The 21,934-nt window shown below is 37.4% G+C and overlaps 2 protein-coding genes and 1 long non-coding RNA gene across 4 annotated transcripts; 2 read left to right on the top strand and 1 right to left on the bottom strand.

Annotated features, from left to right (window-relative positions):
• Positions 1-5,499: 5,499 nt before the first annotated feature.
• LOC21402464 (ferrochelatase-2, chloroplastic) lies at positions 5,500-9,001 on the top strand. The gene is made up of 9 exons (XM_010098784.2): positions 5,500-5,888; positions 6,238-6,577; positions 6,669-6,812; positions 6,937-7,038; positions 7,319-7,422; positions 7,517-7,643; positions 7,784-7,936; positions 8,092-8,192; positions 8,448-9,001. Exons 1-9 carry the CDS (start codon positions 5,803-5,805, stop codon positions 8,761-8,763), a joined length of 1,473 nt encoding a protein of 490 aa, XP_010097086.1. The 5' UTR covers positions 5,500-5,802; the 3' UTR covers positions 8,764-9,001.
• Positions 9,002-9,858: 857 nt separating this feature from the next.
• On the bottom strand, positions 9,859-14,014 carry LOC112091742. 2 transcript variants are annotated; one of them, XR_002902290.1, is made up of 4 exons: positions 13,870-14,014; positions 13,206-13,460; positions 10,130-10,436; positions 9,859-10,025 (listed from the first exon to the last, which is right to left on the bottom strand). It is a non-coding gene; the product is annotated as an uncharacterized LOC112091742 (long non-coding RNA). The 2 variants fall into 2 exon arrangements; XR_002902289.1 differs by having other exon boundaries at positions 13,874-14,014.
• Positions 14,015-18,256: 4,242 nt separating this feature from the next.
• LOC112091744 lies at positions 18,257-19,954 on the top strand. The gene is made up of 3 exons (XM_024166039.1): positions 18,257-19,018; positions 19,099-19,330; positions 19,446-19,954. The coding sequence occupies exons 1-3, from the start codon at positions 18,494-18,496 to the stop codon at positions 19,952-19,954; spliced, it is 1,266 nt and encodes a 421-aa protein (XP_024021807.1). The 5' UTR covers positions 18,257-18,493.
• Positions 19,955-21,934: the final 1,980 nt, after the last annotated feature.

The raw sequence follows: 21,934 nt of genomic DNA, 5'->3' as shown, positions 1-21,934 counted from the left end.
ACAGTATTTTCTCTCACAAAAAATACACGTAAATTGAAAATGGTTCTAATCAATGAACCAAACGTCAATAAATTTTAAAAACCGCAACACGAACACGACACAATTACTTTACAGGTTGATACGACACGACACGAAAATGACCCGTGACACGAAATTGACCCGTGAACCCGAAATTGATTTTTATTTAGTTTTCTATATATTAAAAATAACTTAAAATTCATAACACAATAAAATACAATAACATTCATTGAAATTAAGTAAATAATAGTATAAGATTTTGAGTATAACTATCATGATATCACAAATTCATAATAAAATAAAAAATATGTAATAAAAAATATATGTATTTTTTTAATTTTTTATGAGTTTCGTGTCGTGTTCAATTAGACGGGTCCAACCCGAAATTGACCCGTACTTTTCGTGTCAATTTCAGATCGGCTTAATTCTGACTCAAATATCTTTTTTCTCAACCTTAACCCATAAAATTCGTATCGTAAAATTCGTATCGTTTTCGAATTGTGTTGTCATTTTGCTAGAAAGCCGATTCCTTGGCTTAAACCTTCCCGGTTGGCTCCTTACGGCACTTGTGTTTGTATGTAGTTCTTTCAGGAATAGTGCGCTATTAGCATCCGATTTCAATTAATGTATTTAATTTTTCGTATGCCAAATGAACCTAATGATTATTCCAAGTATTATATTTTATTCAACAACATGAAAAATTTAGACTTTTATTAATATATATATATATATATAGCCAGAATTTGTAGCATGAAACGAGAGGCATTCCACGCTATCTTCAACCGGCAAAGTTAATTTAGGCTCCAAGCGGCAGACAAGGCACCATGGACTAGGCACTCGCTGTTGACTCGTATAATGGAGCCTTTAATCAATTCCAGATCTCAATTCTTCCACAATCCTCAAAACAATTTTTAGCCGAAAACCATAATCTTGAATTGCAAAAACGCATGAAATTTATATACATTGAATTGGAATTTAGCTGCTTTAAATTTGAAGGGAACCGTGGAGAAATAGCAGCCCCCCCCCCAATCGTGATCAGTAGCTCTTTATCGGCACCGTGCAAAAGGTTGATTGTTATTGCTTTCATCAACAAACACCCGTGTCTGACTTAAGTGCCCAATTTAACCAACACTTGAAACTTGAAAAAATTAAAATATTCGAGAAAAAAGAAAAAAAAAAAAAAAAGAAAAGAGAAAGACCAATCGCATAAATCAGCAGCGAAAGAACAAAGACTCATAATTCATTTCAAACTCCTAAATTCCAATATGAGATTAATAAAAGAACAACCCAACAAAAAAGATGAGCAAAGCGAAAGAGGGTACCAGAGAACGACGATATTGACGAATGACGCTCATGGAGAGTGAAGCCACCATTTTATAGCTGCTTCTGAAAACCCTAATACTGGTACGACTAAACAGTACGGGCCGAAATGTTATTGGGCGTCAGTTACTGGCTTGGGCCGAACATGGCCCATTTGTGTTTAGGTTTTGGGTTTTGGTTAGACCGCAAACCCAACTTCCGCGAAGAACTTAAAAAACACGTTTGTCACATAGACAACTCGCCACCACCATGGCTGGTTCTAGACATGTCAAATGGACCGGGTCGTCCCGCAACAATGTTAGGTTCGGCACGATCCGAACCTGTATTGTTATGGGCCGTGCCGGCCTGACACGTTAGACGTATTAAGGTTAGGCCTCGGCTTCCCAGCTCGCGGCCCAGGCCCTAGCCCGTTAAGGCCATGATTCGGCTCAAGTCCGTGTTCGGCCCAAGCCCTAGGATTGGCAATCCGAGTAGTGATACGACGACACGACTCGAAACCCGCACGAAATTAACGGGTTTGGGTTTATCATAAATAGGTATAGGTCAAAATCAGGTCGAACCTATGAAACACGATTAAATAACGTGTCATTTTTAGGTTAACCCGCCATAACCTGTTTATTAAACGTGTCATATTTGGGTAACACGAATACACAACCCGTTTATTACCTATTATATAAACAGGTTCAAAAATAGATTCAAAAATAGGTTAACACGACCCATTTATCACCTCTTTTATAAACAGGTTCATAAATAGTTTAACACGACTCATTTATCACCCATTTTATAAATGGGTTGACAGGTAATCAACGAGTTGACAGGACACATTTATGACCTATTTAATAAACGGGTTATTCGTGTCATGTCGTGTCAACCCGCCAATATACAGGTCGTGTTTGGGTTTTGTATTTCAACACGATTAATAAACGGGTCGTGTTCGTGTTAGACCTATTCGTGTCAACTTAGAGGGTCAACATGACACGAACACGACCTGCTAACCCGAATTGCCACCCGTACCAAGCCTTGATTCGGTCCAAGCCCTGATTCGGCCTAAGCCCTGATTCGGCCCAAGCCTTGATTCGGCCCAAGCCCGTGTTTAGCCCATGATTCGGTCTGCCAGGCATGTCTCAGGCCTGTGACAAGCCGACCGTTGGGCACGCGATGGGCCCAATGATCACATTGCAGAAATTCAACAAAAAAAAACTTTATAAATACCCCTAAATCCCACACAACATTCACCACAACAATTCACTATCAACTCCTCATCTCACTCTCATTCTATCTCTCATCTTGTCTCTTTGATATTGATTCTTAGCTTTTCTCTCTCGATTCCTCATTTTCTAGCTCTTTCATTTACAAATTTCAATCAATTTGAAGAAATCTCAGAAAAAATGTATTCTACTTATTAATTTTGTTACATAATATTATATTACTCGAGTTTATTTATATTGTTTATTGTTTATAAATGAATGAATTAACATTAGTTCATGTTTTTTTTTTTTTTAAGAAAATGGCCGTATCAAATTTCTCTTATTTCCTTGAGCTTCCTGAGTTTGGTGATGAACCATTTTACGAGGATGAAATGTTTATGCACAACTCCAACCCCACTGAAACGGAAACTGTTCCGGTTGATAATTAATTGGTGCACAACGAGGAAGTTGTAGAACATGATAGGGAAAAAAGACAGCGAACTGCTCTCGTGTGACAACATTTCACAGAGGAGCCCGACCAAATCTAAAAACAGGTGAAATGGAAATTCGTGAGGTATAAATATTGTAAAAAACACTATTCTAATAAAAATGGTGGGGGTACTGGCCATCTTGATAGACATTGAAAAGCATGTCTACCGTTGCACCAAGGTGGTAGTGTGGACAACAAACATTGTCACTCACATCACAAGAGTTATAAATTTTACATATGATGCACAACGTGCTCGTGAGGCACTAGCTAAATTTTTAGCTGGTGCTGAATTACCTTTGTCTCTTGCAGATGATGCAGTGTTTGAAGAATTCATACAGACGGCCTTTTGCCCACAATTTAAGCGGGTAAGTAGAAACATAACTCGATCTGATTGCATGCAAGGTTTTTATGCAATGAGACAATCTCTAGTTGATAATTTTAGGTCTTTTAATGCTACAATGTCTTGTACTTCTGATATTTGAGAGGGGTGCAATAAAATTGAATATTTATGCATCGCGACACATTATGTTCATGAGGAATGGGTTTAACAAAAGAGAATAATAGGTTTTCATTTATGTCCATTTCCTCATAATTCAATTGCTATTTTTTCAACTATAATGGAAATTTTTAATTTTTATGGGATAGAAGATAAAGTTTTAACAATTACTTTTGATAATGTGTCAGCTAATACAGCTGCAATTAACACATTTAAACTTTATTTGAAACCACCTTTTGGTGGTGAAATTTTTCATCAATGGTGTGTGTGTCACATAATAAATTTAGTAGTACAAGCAAGAATTGAACATATTTCCTTTCATCTAATAAATATTAGAGAATCTTTGGCTTAGTTTGGTATTGCTTTTCGCTTCTAAAATTAGCTTCTATTTGTAGCAAAAGTTGATTTTAGTGTTTGGTAAATCTCTTCAAAAGTACCTTTTGAAGAATCTATAGTCAAAATCAGAAGCAGCTCAAAGACAACTTTAGCTTTTAGATTGTGCGGGAATTAGCATAGTACAATTAGTGAAACTTTCATAATATCTCTAATGAAATTTAAAATTTATAATCTTCTCAATCTAAAATTCAGACTAGTAATATAATGTAATATAATATAATATAATGTAATAATACTATCGTAACAAATAATATCATAATTATATTAATAACTCTAATATTATTATTTTATCATATAATATAACATTATAATGATTTAATAATATGATATTATAATTTTTATTTTATAATAATATTATAATAATATTATATAGTATTGATATAATTATATATATTATATCAATAATAATATAATAATTAATACAATTAAATATTAATATAATCTCATAATTTTAATGTTATTATCTATTATAGTGTATTACACACGTTATGATTATATAATATATTAATTATAATATATTTGTTTAATATAATACAATAATAATTATATATTATATTGTAATTATATTAACTATTTTAATAATATTATTATATTTTATATCATAATTATATAATATATTAATTATAATATATTTGTTTAATATAATACAATAATAATTATATATTATATTGTAATTATATTAACTATTTTAATAATATTATTATATTTTATATCATAATTATATAATATATTAATTATAATATATTTGTTTAATATAATACAATAATAATTATATATTATATTGTAATTATATGTAGTATATTATAGTATAATATAATATAGTCGTAATTTTTAACTATCTACAGCAATTAAACCTCATAATTTACCAAACGCTATTATATTGATTTTGAAACCATCACAACAACTATAATTATAGTTTACTAAACATTTAGTTGTTTTTGTAACAGCTGTCTTTTCTTTCAGCACAGCTAAAAGTAATTCTTTCAAAATCTACAGTAATACCAAACTAAGCCTTTATCCTTCATATTAAGTTCTGGAGCTCGGCTCCAAGAATTTCAACAACAACCAAATGCGCCCAAGAAAGTTTTCAACTTATGTGAGACATAGGTAGAACTCCACCTACTTAATGTTGAAGACTGCAATAACGTATCAACAAATCATCACTACGTACGTGAACAATAAGCATCTTGAGCATTTAATTTTCGATACAGATTGAAAGATTGGTGAGTATTTTTTTAAATTGTTAGAAGTATTCTACAACGCAGCTAAATTACTTTCTGGTGTTTATTATCCTATTGCGCATCTAACTTTGCATTAACTATTTAATATTTCAAAAATATTTTTTTATTATAGGAATATTAAACTTTTTGGACTCACAATTAAGCTAATAGAAGTTAAATTTAAAAAATTAAAATGGCTAGGACCGGCCAACGAAAGACCTGAGTCCGGACCCAACCTTAATTTTTATGGACGAGAGTTTGGGTTAAAACCGGGCCTGAAGGTCTTTCCTCAAGCCCGGCGCAAGCCCGTAGAGGGCATGGTGTGGGACGTGCCGTGCTGATTGACACCTCAAGCTGGTTCCGAACAAGTTCTGATTTAACTTGCGTCTTTTAAAACGTAGAGAGAGGAAGAGAGAGAAAATAAAAACAGAGTTGGTATAGTACTGAAGGATTCTCCAAATTTGACCCCCCCGCCCCCCTTTTTTTTGGTATTATTGATTGTTCATTATTGGTTTTGAAAGTTTCAACTAACCCCTCCTTTGTTTCCATTTCTCTTTACCAAATTCGGGAGAGTACGATTCCATTTCTTGCTTTTCTCTCACGCTATCTCTTTCGCGAAGATTCAGAATAGAGTTTCTAGGGTTTTGAGGTAATATCTGCGAAATTTTGGAAGCCATGGATGTTGCGTCGTGCTCCGGGGTTCTTTGCAAGACGAAGCTCGGCGGTTTGAATCTACGAAATTCAGATCATGTATTTTCGACGTAAGTCCCTCGAGTTTACGTGCCGTGGAAAAATCCGTTTAAGAAATGACAGATGACCAATGTTTGTTTTGCGTTTTTTTAATTTTAATTTGAAACGCATTAGATTTTAAATGATCTGCTCTTTGATGATCAAGAGTACCATGTGATGAATTTTATATGAATCTCATGATAAATGGGTCAATAATGTTTTCTAGCTTCTTTAGTTAGATAGAGAGCTAAAAAATGAGGCAGTAATTGTCTATACTGTGAGATGATTGAGCTTGATTTTTAATGTTGATGGTCTTGTTTTAGTGTTGATGATAATAAATCGATATCATGTAGAATTTAATTAAGAAGCATCCATTTTCAGGTCTTGCTCGTATACCAGATCTTCTACCTCTGTCTCTTGCCATTCATCTAAGAATTTACAAGTTGATAATGTAACGCCTCAGCCACTCGCACGGTCAAGTTCTAGCCCAAGTAGTATGGGAAAAGACGTGCTTGGATTATCTAAGCAGTGTTTTCACAAGAGAAACACAGTAGAGAAAACATTTTGTTCCGCGGGAGTTTGCATTTATGATAACGGGATTGCTGTAGAATCTCATTCACACGCTGTAGAAGAGAAAGTTGGTGTTCTACTTCTAAATCTTGGAGGCCCCGAGACGCTTAATGATGTTCAGCCTTTTTTGTTCAACCTTTTTGCAGACCCGGTATGTTGGTGTTAATGAGACACTGCGCATTAGCGTTTTTATAATTATTCACTTGAAGCCATAATGACATTTTATGAGTTATATGCGATAGGATATTATCCGTCTTCCAAGCTTGTTTCGGTTTCTCCAAAGGCCATTGGCTAAGCTGATTTCTGTTCTTCGAGCTCCCAAAAGTAAAGAAGGGTATGCTGCTATTGGAGGTGGTTCACCATTGCGCAAAATTACAGACGAGCAGGTACATACATGTATATTCAAGTGCCTACATTAGTTATTGTGAATTCTGTCTTTCATTTGGTGTTATGTGTGCTACCCACATCCATGATATGATTTAGTATATATGATATATTTTTATTTTACAGGCTCATGCGCTTAAGATGGCTTTGGAATCAAAGAACATATCTGCAAATGTCTATGTAGGAATGCGCTACTGGTATCCATTCACTGAGGAGGCAATTCATCAAGTTAGTACTTTAACTTTTATGACGCAGTAAGCCGTCATTATGAACTTCTTTATGGTACTGGTTTTACTTTTTTGTAGTGATTTTGAAATTTCGTCATGCTAACTGCTTTGAAAATAGGACTCTCAATAGGAGGACTCTCATGTGTCTCTAGTGTGTCTCCATTAATAGCTAATCATTTTGTTGGTTTTCACATTGTTTGATGTAGTTAATTATGTGCTTCTGATCTTTTTGTTAACTGATTAAGCTAAATCATTTGGACTTATGTCATTGTCTATGACAGATCAAGAGGGACAGGATAACAAGACTTGTTGTGCTACCTCTATATCCTCAATTCTCTATTTCTACAACCGGATCAAGTATCCGTGTACTTAACAGTATATTCAGGTGATAGTCTTGTTTCACCTTATCAACTCTTTGGGATGTGTTTTAGATTCATCTCTACCCTGTCCAACCTCTCTGAATGAAACTTTGCTGTCAGGAATGACGCCCATCTGTCGAGGCTGCCTGTTGCAGTTATAAAATCATGGTATCAAAGAGAAGGGTATATTAAGTCAATGGCTGACTTGATTGCGAAAGAACTAGAGACTTTTTCTGAGCCAGCAGAGGTGGGTTTAATTTTGTCATTATGGTTTGAAAGGTTTCTTAATGCAATAGCACGTGAGGTTGAGTTTTAGAAATTAATTTATGTTTATCCACTGGTTACCACAACGAGCTTATTCTTTTTTTCTTTAAAATGAAATTTTAGGTCATGATATTCTTCAGTGCCCACGGTGTCCCAGTCAGTTATGTTGAGGATGCAGGGGATCCATACAAAGATCAGATGGAGGAGTGTATCTACCTAATTATGCAAGAACTAAAAACTAGAGGAATTGACAACAAACATACTCTCGCTTACCAGGTTGGTTGTCAAACTTTAGCTTTTTTGCTCTTCTGCGCCGTTTCTTTCAAGAAGAAAATTTGAGGGCTACTGCTTGGTGTTATATTTGCACCATTCTGTTCTTACAAAATTGAAATCCTTTTATTTTCCCTTTTTCCTGGCTGGATGGAGATTAGAGCAGAGTTGGTCCTGTACAATGGCTGAAGCCCTACACCGATGAAGTTCTTGTGGAACTTGGTCAGAACGGTGTGAAAAGTCTCCTAGCTGTTCCAATCAGGTACATGTTTTATAGCTAAAGCAGCACTCATGATTCATAGAGTGTGGAATTGTTGCGTTCTAATGCTATCTAACTGCTAGTGCTTTTGCATCAAATATAACTACAATGAGGAAAATTCTATCTTTTCTTTTTTCAAAGTTTAATGATGGTTGTTACTTTTACGTGGCATGTAATTCCTTTGTATGTTAATCTGTTCATATTTTCATATTATTAGCGATGGTTATTGGTTAATCTGTAATTCCTCTTGATATCCAGCTTTGTCAGTGAGCACATTGAAACCCTTGAAGAGATAGATATGGAATATAAGCACTTGGCTCTGGAATCTGGAATTGAGAATTGGGGACGAGTCCCTGCCCTTGGTTGTACCTCTTCCTTTATCACAGATCTGGCGGATGCAGTAATTGAAGCCCTGCCATTAGCAAGAGCCATGTCAACCTCATTGAGTACCTCCGAAGTAGTTGATCATGATCCAGTGCGAGATTTCATTAAGCTGTTCTTTGGTTCCATCCTTGCATTTCTTTTGCTTTTTTCGCCAAGAATGATTTCGGCGTTCAGGAATTACCTCTGTTGAAGAAATACAAATATGGTATAACCGAATATTTCACATAGCTGCGATTATATTATAGAATAAAAGACAAAACCATACTGAGAAGAGGATATGTATTCCGATATGCCAAGTTGTGTTTAGGTCTTTGTCAGAATTGTGTATTTGGTGATCCTTGTAGTGGCTTTGCTACACGAATCAAGGATTTTATCATGAGCATCTCATTTGGAGTATACAAAAGGGATTGTTTTTGGCTGGAATATGAGGCTAGCATTTAGCAACAATTCTGTGACACAACAATTCTGCAGTCCTCAAATCAACCAACATTGGACCAAAAGGCAGAAAATTGCCTATAAAACAAATAACAATAGCAATGTTCATATCTTAGAAGCAGATCAACAATAACGAACTAAATAAAAAACCAGCAAGAGGCAGACAATAAAATCATATTAATCCCAGCGGATTGAAGAGATTTGCCTTGACTAGTTTGGATGGCCACTACTATCTCCCCCATGTTGCCCGGAAAAGGGTGGAAAGTTTGTGGGAATGTATGGTTGAAAATTAAAAGTGGTCGGCTGGAAGTACAGGTTAGTTGGGTGGAAGGTGTGAGCAGAAGGCGGGTTTAGAGGGGTGTTAGCCTGAAACTGCAGCGGACCTTGCATTTGCTGTGGTGGTGGAGGAGGGGCTTGCTGATTTAAATGTTGCTCTATTGTTTGTTGAATCCACGCCAACCGGTGGTGATCTTTCATACGCAAGAATGGCCGCTGAAGTCTAGTGTGGGATATCAGGAGGTTGAACATGAATAGATATTGATCCTGCGGTATTTCCAATTCTCCAAGTAAATCAATGCATTTGTCCTCAATGGTTTCATTTTTGACCGAGGTTGTCGTGCCGGAACTTCTACCTCGGCTGTGAGCACTTGTTTCAATAAATGATACAAGGCGATCCACAGCATGCTCCATGAAGGTTGGTGAGCGTTTATGATTGTTTCTACTTGACCGTTTACGAACTAATCAGGACTCTGAGGCAACACGTGGTATTCGGCTACAGTTTAAACCTTGCCTCATATTTGTAAATGAAGTATCGCCCGTATCATTGAACAGGGCCGGACCTCCTTCAATGTCAATGGGGTTGCCCTGAATATGTTCTGGGGGATGAGGTGGACTTATAGGGGTTTCTTCTTGCCCGTACTCAAGTGGACCAATAGAACGTGTATTCGCGAACGCGCAATAATACAAATCATAATCCACCAAGGGCTTTCTCCTTGCCTTTTCAACCTCGGGATGGCTCTGCATATCCAGTAACAAAACATAACATCAATGCACGGGGCAGCATTAAATAAAAGAACAAAATGAAGCCTACAACTATAAATTATATCATGCAATGAACTTACAATGATAAATTGTTGCCAATATTCTTTGGTGCAGATAGGTTTCTTCTCAATTGGATCCCAACCAAGGCCAGTAGCATTCCGTAGTAGGAACTCTGCGTCGAAAGTTTTTTTCAACCGACCAGCTTTTTGTTTAACTTTATCCCAACTAAGTGGGACGCTAAAATAGTTACTTAGCTCGGTTGCCCATTGTGTGTATTTGTCTCGGTTTGGTGCAGTACTAGCCGAGTTCAACAAATTGAATTCACCCAGACGCCTAAGCAACTGTTTCTGGGCTCCAATTTACATCTCTATCTCTCCTTCTGGCCATCTACGTATTAATAAATCCAATGTGACAGCAATACATATGTACACAGCATATGAAATTTAATTTATAAGCACGCATTTTTTGTTAGTAGGCTCAAAAATGTGTAATGGCCCTCATCGTCCCTGTATGGAGCGTTATCCTAGGCTATGACAACTAAGCTACTAAAGTATAACATCACTTTAGCATAATGGTAAATTGGCACTACTCTTTAAATACACCAAATGTAGTAAGCAAGACTTGTGAACATAACTTAAACACCAATATGCCAAGAGTTTTTGCATAAACCGGCAACCACTAATTGTCACACCATTGAATATTACTCGACATAAGGAACTAGGCCAATAAACATATATTAATCATAGCATTTAAATTTCATACAATAAGCGGGCATATATACAAGTGATGTCAAGAATGTGTAATGGCCTTAAGGTTCCACGTATGGAGCGTTATCATAGGCAATGACAAGTATGCTACCAAGGTTTAGCTAACTTCGGCATATTGGTCGGGATGGCCATTAGTGTGAAGTAAAGCAAACTTACCAAACAAGAGTTCTCAACCGAGCAAAATAACAAAATGACAAGAGTAATGGTATAAACTGGCAACCCATAATCGTCAGACCTTTGAATATCACTCGACATAAGGAACTAGGCCATTATACACAAATTAATCATCATAGCCACAGTGTATATGTACATGAAAGTGCAATCAAAATTGAACTATCACATAGCAGTACTTTCACCTAAATCAAACACAAAATGCAACCAAAACATTAACAAATAAACTCACATTCTCTGGCAAGAGATAGCAACATTAGATTTCAGTGCTCAAATGAAAAGATCAATCAAAATAAGATGATTATTATGATTATTATTTATATATAAGGTCACCTGTGGGCCAATTATCTTTTAAACTATGTACAAAACAACTTTTTTGCTTTTAACTATGTACACAACAACTTAACATCAAAATAATATCAATTTTCTAAAGGTCCACACATTTAAAACACACAATCTACTAATCAACCTTTACTAGTATATCTTCAAACACTAATGGTAATGGAGAAACCAAAAAAGCCTTGCAATAGACATTCTTACACAAAACGTTCACTAATTCATGTATTGAAGATGATTTGCTAAATACCACAATAGAACCAAATGAGGCAGCTAAATTGGGCACAGATATAGTAGGTAAATTTCACATTGTCTGCATGATAAATCACACAATATCACAACACAAGGCTAAAGTTAATCCAAGGATCAGTTTCCAGAGTTACCGAATTTGAGCCTACGGAGGAGCAAATCTAATCCGCCTGGAGATTCCCAAAACGCGAGGAAGGGTTAGAGTGTTTGAGGTACCGGCGATGACAATGGCAAGGGAAGGAGCAACAATAACGTCGCCAAGGGCGAGCAATAGGCAGCGAGCTCCTCCTTCTACATCGAACTACGAGGGTTGCCCACCGAGGTCGCCGAACCGATCGGTTCCGCACAAAGTTCCCTGTTTTGAAGGGGGGCCCAAAAGATGCAGATGCGGGTCCAAAATTGTGGGCTTGGGTTTCGAAATCTGAGATTGGGGGAAAATAGCTATGCAATGAATTGTGGCCATGGGATCGAATGGTTATAACATTGAAGGAGCAGACCCTTGCATCTATGGTCAAATGATTTCTGAAATCTGGAATCTCGCTAACAGGAGAAACACGTGAAATGTCAGTGTAGAAAGAAGACCTCAAAGAGAGCAAGCTTCAGCAGGCAACACAGGGTGAACGAATCTCTCAGGCGAGGGTCAGGAATCTGCACTGTTAAAGTGTAGAGAAGTTAACTCGAGTAGCAGGGGGAGGATGAACTCGAGAAAGGGTAGGTAACTCGAATTAATTTTCGAGTTTGGTTTCGAGTCTTCAAATGCCGAACGCAAACTTGGGCCAAGTCGAGCACTCGAGTGGGCCTTTCTCGAGTGAGTTACAGCAACCGAACAGGCCCCAAGTTTTGTGTTTAGGTCTTTGTCAGAATTGTGTATTTGGTGATCCTTGTAGTGGCTTTGCTACACGAATCAAGGATTTTATCATGAGCATCTCTTTTGGAGTATACAAAAGGGATTGTTTTTGGCTAGAATATGAGGCTAGCATTTAGAGGCAGATTGGCATTTTGCTACGAGTGTAATGACAACTGGTGAACTATTACTTATGCTTTTCATACATTAATACTAGGAATTATTTGCATTTTTATACCCTGTGTTTTGTATTTATTCAGAAAGTATACTCTCAATTTTTAACCTCTTCAAATGTATACCTCCAAGTCACATTAAATATATAAATTCATACATTTTTTTTAGGTCAACTCTCATTTTGATATGTAAATTTACCAAATTAACCTCATGAGGACATATCCTTATTGCCAAATAGATATAGTTTTGAGTAGCTTGAGGGAACAAAAAAAATAAATAAATAAACACTATTTTAAGAAACGCAAAACGCATTTTGGTGTTGCCTTGATCGTATTCTAGGCAAAGAGTGTTCATGAAGACTGCAGTTCAGATTTTATGAAACAAATTTAACATAATGACTGAAAGCGACATCAGCATGTAAGTAGAAAAGTGGAAAACGACATGCAGTTGATAGCATTCCAGAACGACAGAAGCTATACGGGCGGAAATGCAAAACGACATAAAATTATGTATAATGGCAACAGAGTCACGAGCAAGATCTCCAACGGCGGAGAACCACCAGGTCTAGCAATAACGGCATGTAAGTAAAAAAAATTCAAGGGGAAAATTGTTTACCAAATTGGATCCAACAGACGAGCACACTTGATCTGCTTCGAGAATCCCAAATAGCGAAGGGGCTTCAACGGAGATGGGATCACGCCGGCGACAACGGCAGCAGGGGGAGTTCCAACGTCCATGATTCAGCGAAGCATATGGTCGGAGTTCCGGCCGACATCGACTTATGAAAACTGCCCACACCGGTCGCCGAATCCCACTTCTCCGGCAAAACTTCCCCGTTTTGAACCGAGAGAGAGGGAAAGGGGATTTCATCTGCAAAATTTCATGCCTTTTAGGAAAATAATCAAACAGTATGTGTGCAGAAAGGTCTCAATATATAGTGGAATTTTCTTTTGTGGAAAACAGACTAAAAATTTAGCATCATCAACACCATATAGATCAATCCACCAAAATAAATAATTTCAACCAATATGAAACACGACGTTTTGAACCGAGAGAGAGGGACAGGGGATTTCATCTGCAAAATTTCATGCCTTTTAGGAAAATAATCAAACAGTATGTGCAGAAAGGTCTCAATAGATGTGGAATTTTCTTTTGTGGAAAACAGACTAAAAATTTAGCATCATCAACACCATATAGATCAATCCACCAAAATAAATAATTTCAAACAATATGAAACACGATTTCGACAGACATAAAAACGTTAAAAAAAGGCACTCACCTACCCCGATTTGAAGAAGCAGTCACTAATTCGCACAAGCAACGTCAATCCCAAGGAGTTCGGCACTCACACAATTCAGATGGAAGAATGAACAAAGCGAAACTCGAATGGATCTCAATTCAAAAGAGTTCAGCAACGACGAAGATTTTTCTTGAGTTTTCCACTCTTCCATAATTTGAAAATGTCGATAAATCAGGCCAATTTAAATGGGAAGGAGAGTTTGAAGAAGTGTTCGTTTCTCCCCTAAACTCGAGAAAAGTTGGACTCAAGTTAAAAGTTCAAGTCGCTGTTTGGTGGAGTGAAACTCAAAACAAACGTTTAGTTGGAGGATTCAAACCATATGATTCAAACCATTTTTAATTTACGTGTATTTTTTATGAGAGAAAATGCTGTAACGAACCACGAATTATAATTCGAATCAAAGAACGAATCCCTCCACTAAACACCCCCTTAATTCAAATTTTGTACTAGTTTTCAAGTACCACCTCCCCTTTCAACTCACTTCACTTTGTGCTACAGTTAAATAACAAGGCCAAGGTATAAAATCATGATTTTTTATTCAAGTTTGAAATAACTTTTGGATTATTTTCATAAAATACTAGCTCCGTTCATTTCGCTGATTGAGTTTAAAATTTGAGTTTTTCTACAGTAAAAAGTTCTCACAAACAATCACATCTAATTTTTTTATTACAGTAAAAAACTCTCATATAAAGTCACATTTCAATTCGAATTAAAAATTCAAATCAACGAACTAAACGGCCTTAAAATGCCTTTAATTTTTTAAAATAGTTTAAAACACTCGTTGATCTGTTTTAGGGTGCGTTCGTTTGGCACACAAAACTCGAGTTAGCCTAATTCAGATTGAATTTTGAGCCTAATATCACGTTCGGTAATTCAAACTCAGACTCAAAACTCGAGTTTGAACTCGAGTAATAAAACATCAACTACCCCCTGATATTCCTTTAACTCGAGTCTGTCTTCTACTGTGCAGATTCTCTACGCATACCTGCTTTTCACATGCCTTGTTACCGTTGCTTGCCATTCATTGTCGTTTCCAAGGTTTGCTGCTTGGCTCACGAGAAAGGGCCCCTCTCCGGTTCTCGCCCTTCGCTTCCCTCATCTCCCATCTGCTACAGTTGCGCCTCCGTGAACCCCAAGGCCGCGTGCAGTCTGCGATGCTATTTTGATCCAGTGGGTTTGTGCAAATCGATGGCCGCGTGAGTTCCTCCTTCCTCGTGCCCCCATAAATCCCTCAATACTCACCCATTTCCTGATTGTGCGCCCAACACGAAACCCTATTTTCCATCTTCTTCAATTTTCAAATCGGACAAAATTGGTCCGCCGAGCGTGAAGTCCTACAGTCCACTGGCAGTATTGTTGAGTCGATGTAGTGTGCAACGTCGTTTCTGAGTGCGTAGGAGTTGTCTCCGGTACCGGTCTTCCCGTCTTCGTTACTGTCGGCGAACTTGGCTGCTTTTATTAAAAATTTCAGTTTTACTCTAAGTTTTAATTCTTTTAAGTACTCTTATTTCTAATAAGTCAAAGATACAAAGAGATAAATGAAGGTAAAAAGACTATTGTGTTGTAGTTTAGCTCCATTTTTTTGTTTCATGCATGCCCCCCTCAAAAAAAAATTATGGCTCCGACACTGATTGGATAAAACAGTAATAAAAGTATCAATGATTTACCTCCTTGATACTTGATAGGATAAAATACATATAATAAATGTTTTTTGTTAAGTAATTAGTTTCTTCAATGTGAGGATTACTTTGGTGCTGGGGGCTTAATCGTACCCCTGCCCCACTATTGTTGATGTCTAATTTCGATTCAATATTCATGTGGTTTTTGGTAATGTAATTTTGTAGAAGTACTGTACCATAATTTCGATTCAAGATAAAGAATCATTTCTTGTAATGCCAAGACATTCAATTCAGTCCTAAATTTTGCTATCCCGTTTTATAGGCTATTCTTTTGTCTAAAGTATTCCTCCGTAAATTAGTTGGCTATGCAAAAATTTAAATTCTACTAAAGGTACGCAGTCGACTAAGTCGAGATAAGATCTTAGTGGTTTGGAGGTTTAAAGAGCTACTGAGCATCATTTCTGGGCTGAACTTGATATACATGGCAAAAGAAATTTATACTATTGCAGCCAATAAATAAACTAGGATGGAATAAAATCACCCTGACTCACTTTTGTTAGCATCCTTTTTGCAAGTATGTGATAATGCCGTTGTCAAATTCGTTGTCCGACCATTGTAGCCACCAAGACACTATAAAATATTCCAATTAAAGTAAAAAGTCCCAGCACAATCAATGCCATTATAAACAGCAATGGTAGCCCTGCTTCACCAGCACCTCCTAGGCAACCACATTCACCTGCCATACTTGCACAGCTCTCAAAGCATGTGGTGCAGTCGGTCCACATACAAAGAGTGCCGGGTAAATGACAGTCTGCACAGACACTACAAGAATTACAAACAAGCCGGTTACCATGTTAGGTACTGAGTATTATAGGGCCATTTACAAGGTTCAGTTAGTACTACATAGTACATACATCAAAGATAGCAATAAAAAATAATAAATAAAAATAAAATAAAATAAAAAACTCGCTTCGTTGTGGCACACTCATGACAGCCTATAATCACCATTATATCACCGGAGGAAGTACATTTGCTAGATCCAGTAACCAAGCCAACAACCCCATTGCTTTATTTACTAATAAGTTAAATAGCCACAAAATTCGGACTTGGTTGTTCACAGTTTAGTCCCAAATCGTGTTGTCCTTGGCTTTGGTCCATTGTCTGTTTTGTTTTCTTTTACTTCCCTTGTGTTTATATATATATATATATATATATATGTTTATAGTTATATACAATTGTGCGTACGTGTTTTTGTTTGTGGCTTCTTATTTGTGCGGGATGATGCTTTTGGTGTGTGGTGGTAGATGCCAAGAGGGGGCAATGATGAGGACACGACTCTTCATTGGAATCAAAAGCAGAAGGAGGAGTTGTTGCAACTCCTAGCAGAGTATAACCGTAACTACCATGGTCGGAAACCGGTCCAGAAAAATTGGGAAGATTGGGCTACTAAGCTACAAAAACATTTTAAGGATCCAGTTACGGCGGCCAAGGTTCAACAGATGCGAGTGCGTCTAAAAGGCAAGTTTGATAAGGAGGTTATACTACGTACAACCACAGGCCTTGGTTGGGATCCTGTGACAGGCGCAGTGACTTGTACGGACGAGTATTGGGAAGATTTTGCTAAGGTAATCACCAGTTGTTTGTTTTCCTTTCCCAAATTATTTATCATCAGTTAGAACATGTGTTCAACGTGCGTTAGCTTATGTGGATGTTATTTTTCACACAGAACAAGAAGTGGGCTAATGCTGCGAAGAAGCATCCCCTTAAAAATTTTGACTTGTACTACGAGGCCTTTGGTAGTACCCGTGCATGTGGTGAATTTACGGTGGGATTGGAAAATCCCAGCACCGCGCACGTAGACACAACTCCAATCCCGGCTGAAGAAGGTGAAGGGGGGGCGACGTCGCATTCGTTAGGCAGCGATGACGTTTTTGTGACCACGATGCGAGCTGGGTTGAACAGTACTAGGAAGGGCTTGAATGTTGCATCCACCTCTAAGGCAATTGGTAAGAAATCTGGACGCAGTCAGAAACGTCCGGTTGGCGATCCAGAAGCAAGGGCACTACTTGGACGACTTGTAGCCTCTATAGAAAGTAAGAATAGTAGCAGGGCTACCAGTTCCAGCGCTTCTCAGAACCCTGCGACCCATACCACTCTGCGGCAGTGTACAACGATTGTGAAGGAAATGGATCTTGAAGATGACACTGTCATAATATTCTTAGAGGCCATTGGGTGGTTTCCGCACATGCAGCAACTCTTTTTGGATATGACAGAGACGAAAGGGTTGGGTTTCGTGATGAGAACCGTTACCTCTAAAACGAGTCAATCTACCCAATCTTGCACCATGCCCCCTCCATCCATGGCTTCCAACTTCATGCAGCCCCCTATATATCAAAACTTCATGCCGACACCCAACTTTTACCAACAACCGCCAATCTATGGCCAACAACCTCCTACCTTTGGCCAACCACAAGTACCCAGTTTCTCTCAACCCTCTCACCACATGCAACCACAACACCCACCAATCCAAAACATGACCCCAAATGTTACTCCCCATCCCCCTAACTTTCAATGTCCACCACCCTATTACATGCCTAGTTTTCCACCTAACTCTGGTCATTTTGGTGGAGGAAACAATGAGGAGTAGCTACTTGTTAGGCTTTTTAATTATGAGGCTCTTTGTTTACGAGACTTTTTATTTATGAGGTTTCTTATTTATGAGGCTTAGACAGTGTCGGACAATTTTCTTAATTATGAGGCGTTTAACTATGTTGTAATCATTTATTGAGTTGTGTTGTACTTCGAAACTATTACTTCGTTTGCTTTCTCTTTCAATTAGTGTTCTGATGACATGATGCAATTTGCATTAATGACTTTACTTGGTAGTGACTCTTATACTTTGCCATTACATTATTGCACAATTTCAACATTAACTATGTTGTACTTGTGACTTCTACTATAGCAGATTTGGCGAACAGGTTGTAATGTGGAACGGAGGGCCTTCGAACGCGTCGCCTGACAACACAATAGACGATGACTCAGATGATGACTATGAGACAGCAGGTGTCGCGGCTATGCTCTGGTATTACCAAACCTACGTTGAGAGACCCCCGCCTCAACCTAAGCACACCTCCGCGTTCACAGGTATTATGCGTGTTGATTACTTGCTTGATGGTCATGAGGACGTAATTCGGAATAAGATTAGGATGGGCAGTGACTGTTTTAAGCGACTGAGTTCACTCTTAGAACTTAAGGGATATCTGAGACCCACTAGGAATATGAACGTGGACGAGCAGCTTTTTATCTTTCTATACATTGTGTCCCAAAGCCAAAGCAATAGGGAATCGCAGGATCAATGGCAGCATTCTGGATCCACAATTTCCAAATACTTCGAGGCTGTATTGGCGGCAATATATAACCTGCGGCATGATTTCATAACACCCCCGAATTTTAACATTATTGATCCAATCATTGCTGCGAGTGGAAGCAAGTATTTGCCATGGTTTAAGGTATGTCATTACTCATATATCATATCGTCAGCGACTAACATTATAAGATTGGTAACCTCGTTGTTCTTAATTGATTACAGAATTGTGTTGGAGCTCTCGACGGGACTCACGTCCCTTGTGTTCCACCATCAGGTAACCCCGAAGTATGGAGGAATAGGAAGGGTTTTTACTCCCAAAATGTGTTAGGGGTATGTTCATTTGACATGAAGTTTACCTACATATTAGCTGGATGGGAGGGATCGGCACATGATGCGCGCGTTCTTTCATCCGTAGTGGGGGTACGAGAAAAAAAGTTCCCAACTCCACCGCCCGGTATGTCAATCCCAATCCTTGCTATATATGTTGATAAACAAGCATCATCGTTGGTTGCTTGACTTCACTAAAGAGTTGGCCGTACTTAATTATTGCTTTGTAATGGCGAATGCAGGTAAATACTACCTTGTAGACTCTGGCTACGCGAACAACGATTGTTTCTTGGCGCCGTACCGGGGGAGCACATATCACCTTCAAGAGTATAGGGCAAGACGTGGGCGTCCTCGAACTCAGCGTGAGTTGTTCAATTACACGCATTCGTCCCTAAGAAATGCTATTGAGCGCACTTTTGGTGTTTGGAAAGCAAGGTTCCGCATACTCAAGTGCATAAATAATTACCCAATAGAGAAACAGATACAAATTCCTATTGCTTGTGCTGTGCTTCACAATTTCATACATATGTACAACAATAACGATGAGCTACTGAACCAGTACACACGAGACGGAGTTTCAGTTTTTGAAATTGATCCAGAGAATGCAGATCAAGATGTTAATCAGAATCACAATCATGATCGCGGAACAGAACAAAATCAGAACTCCGCACATCGTAGACAAATGAATATTTTGAGGGACGAGATGGCAGCTAGCATGTGGGCGGCATTGGAAGCATATCGCAATCGATAGTTACATATTTGTTCCGCAATTTCGACTACCGTATTTATTTTACAATACGTTGTAATGAACTTATGGACGTTTCTGTTATTTATGTATATAGGTGTATTAATGTGTAGTCAAAAAATCCATGTCAATACTTGCAAAATTTTGGAGTTATATTTTTGTCAAAGTGAACATAAAACTCAAGTTCACATCTCACAAATCATCTAAGGCCTCGTTCACTTCGCTGATTCGAGTTTAGAATTTGAGTTGAGATGTGATTTTATGTGAGAGCTTTTTACTGTAGCAAAAAAATTAGATGTGATTGTTTGTGAGAGCTTTTTACTGTAGAAAAACTCGAATTCTAAACTCGAATCAGCGAAGTGCACGGGACCTAAGTGAACACACAATTTAAATTTCAAACATAATTCCAATTAAACTCACTTTTTTAACTCCAATCTTGAATTTGGAGTTATCGAAAAGAACGCAACCTTAAATTACCCCATCCGCTCATTTCCAAGTATCATTTGAACTGAAAATGCACACGTGGCAATAGAAAATGAAAATTAAAAGTTAATAGAAGATAACATAACTAATAAAAACCAATTAGAAATATTAATTCAAATACACTAATGAAAAGAAGAAAAAATTCATCTCCATCAGTTCATCAATGGCAACCCCAAACTCCTACGAAAAATCCCAACAAAAAGCAATTACTTTCAGAGCAAAAAAACCTAGACAACCCAACAAATTTCCACTATAATTTCCTCTAATCTTGATAATTTCCCACTTTTTCCTTCAGTAGCACCACATTCCATCAATCAGACTCTCCTCACAAGAAGTAGGAAAGCTTCTCGATCTCCCCTTCGTCAGCATAGCCATCTCATAGACCTTTTCAGCCGCAAAATCGAAGGACAGAGAAAACAACAACAACAACACCACCAAGATCGGGAAACAAGTTTCCTTCCTTTAGAGATAAACCCAAAAGCTCAAATTTAAAATAAAATACTCAGATCTGTAAAATAACCGGCTCCTCCGCCCCCAATTCTCCTCTAATCTGGTCTCCCCGACATTGCTCCGCCTGATTCCGGCCAAAATCCGGCTGACCCATTCCCCAAAACGTTTTTGGGTCGAGGATTTTCAGCGGAAAATCCCTCTGTTACGTCGTCGTTTTGGCGGCACTCGACAGAGTGCTCCGATGGGGTTCCAAGTTTTGAAGATTATGTTAGGGTTGTGAAGAATGTGGAGGAAGATTGGAGGTGATATGTGTTCAGTAATGTTAGGGCCATGAGAGGGCAGGTTTAGTTAAGAAGATTCAGAAGGTGGTAGAGAAGGACATGGTGATCGTGAGGGTGTTTTTTTGGTTTGCCTCTGAATCTCCATCTGCATATTTTTTATTTTTAATAATTTCATATGTTATTGTTTAATTTTTAGATCCTGATTAAGTGATTATTATTCTTAATCATTTTATTTTATTTAATATTTAATATTTATCATTTTTATTAGTTAAATATCTTTAATTAACTTTTAAATGCTCATTTTAACTGTGTGTATGCATTTTTCATTCAAATGAGAAGTGGAGAGAGATTTTCTATATATCAATTGGTGTTTTGACATGTTTTAAAAAATTGGGGACATTTTAAAATAAAATATATAATTTGAGAGATATTTATAAAAATAATCCGTAACTTTTTATGAGAAAAAAGTATTGTAGTAAAATTAATAATTTGAGTTTGAATTAATAAAATAAACGAGTTCTAAATTATTTTCTCAAACTTAAATAATAAATTTTATAAAAAAAATTATATCCCCTTCACTTTTTAATGTTCACAACTCAAGTATTAGAGTGATCAAATACAAACTCAAATTAGCTTCTAAATTCAAACCTTAACTCAAATGACAAATTAAACTTAATTTACAACTCAAATTTAAATTTAACTTTTAACTCAATACAATGTCTTTACTCAAATCATCCTACTTCAAATTGTGGAAAAGAACCAATAAAAATTG

Source organism: Morus notabilis, unplaced genomic scaffold (assembly GCF_000414095.1).
Source record: "Morus notabilis unplaced genomic scaffold, ASM41409v2 Scaffold804, whole genome shotgun sequence".
NCBI lineage: Eukaryota > Viridiplantae > Streptophyta > Magnoliopsida > Rosales > Moraceae > Morus > Morus notabilis.
Note: the sequence above shows the minus strand (reverse complement) of the source record. Positions and strands in the feature narration are given on the sequence as shown.

Coding starts and splice junctions, on each gene's coding strand:
- LOC21402464 (XM_010098784.2), top strand. CDS start 5,803: ATGGATGTTGCGTCGTGCTCCGGGGTTCTTTGCAAGACGAAGCTCGGC. Junction 5,889..6,237: donor TCAGATCATGTATTTTCGAC/GTAAGTCCCTCG, acceptor ATCCATTTTCAG/GTCTTGCTCGTATACCAGAT. Junction 7,039..7,318: donor CTGAGGAGGCAATTCATCAA/GTTAGTACTTTA, acceptor TGTCTATGACAG/ATCAAGAGGGACAGGATAAC.
- LOC112091744 (XM_024166039.1), top strand. CDS start 18,494: ATGTGGAACGGAGGGCCTTCGAACGCGTCGCCTGACAACACAATAGAC. Junction 19,019..19,098: donor AGTATTTGCCATGGTTTAAG/GTATGTCATTAC, acceptor AATTGATTACAG/AATTGTGTTGGAGCTCTCGA. Junction 19,331..19,445: donor GTTCCCAACTCCACCGCCCG/GTATGTCAATCC, acceptor TGGCGAATGCAG/GTAAATACTACCTTGTAGAC.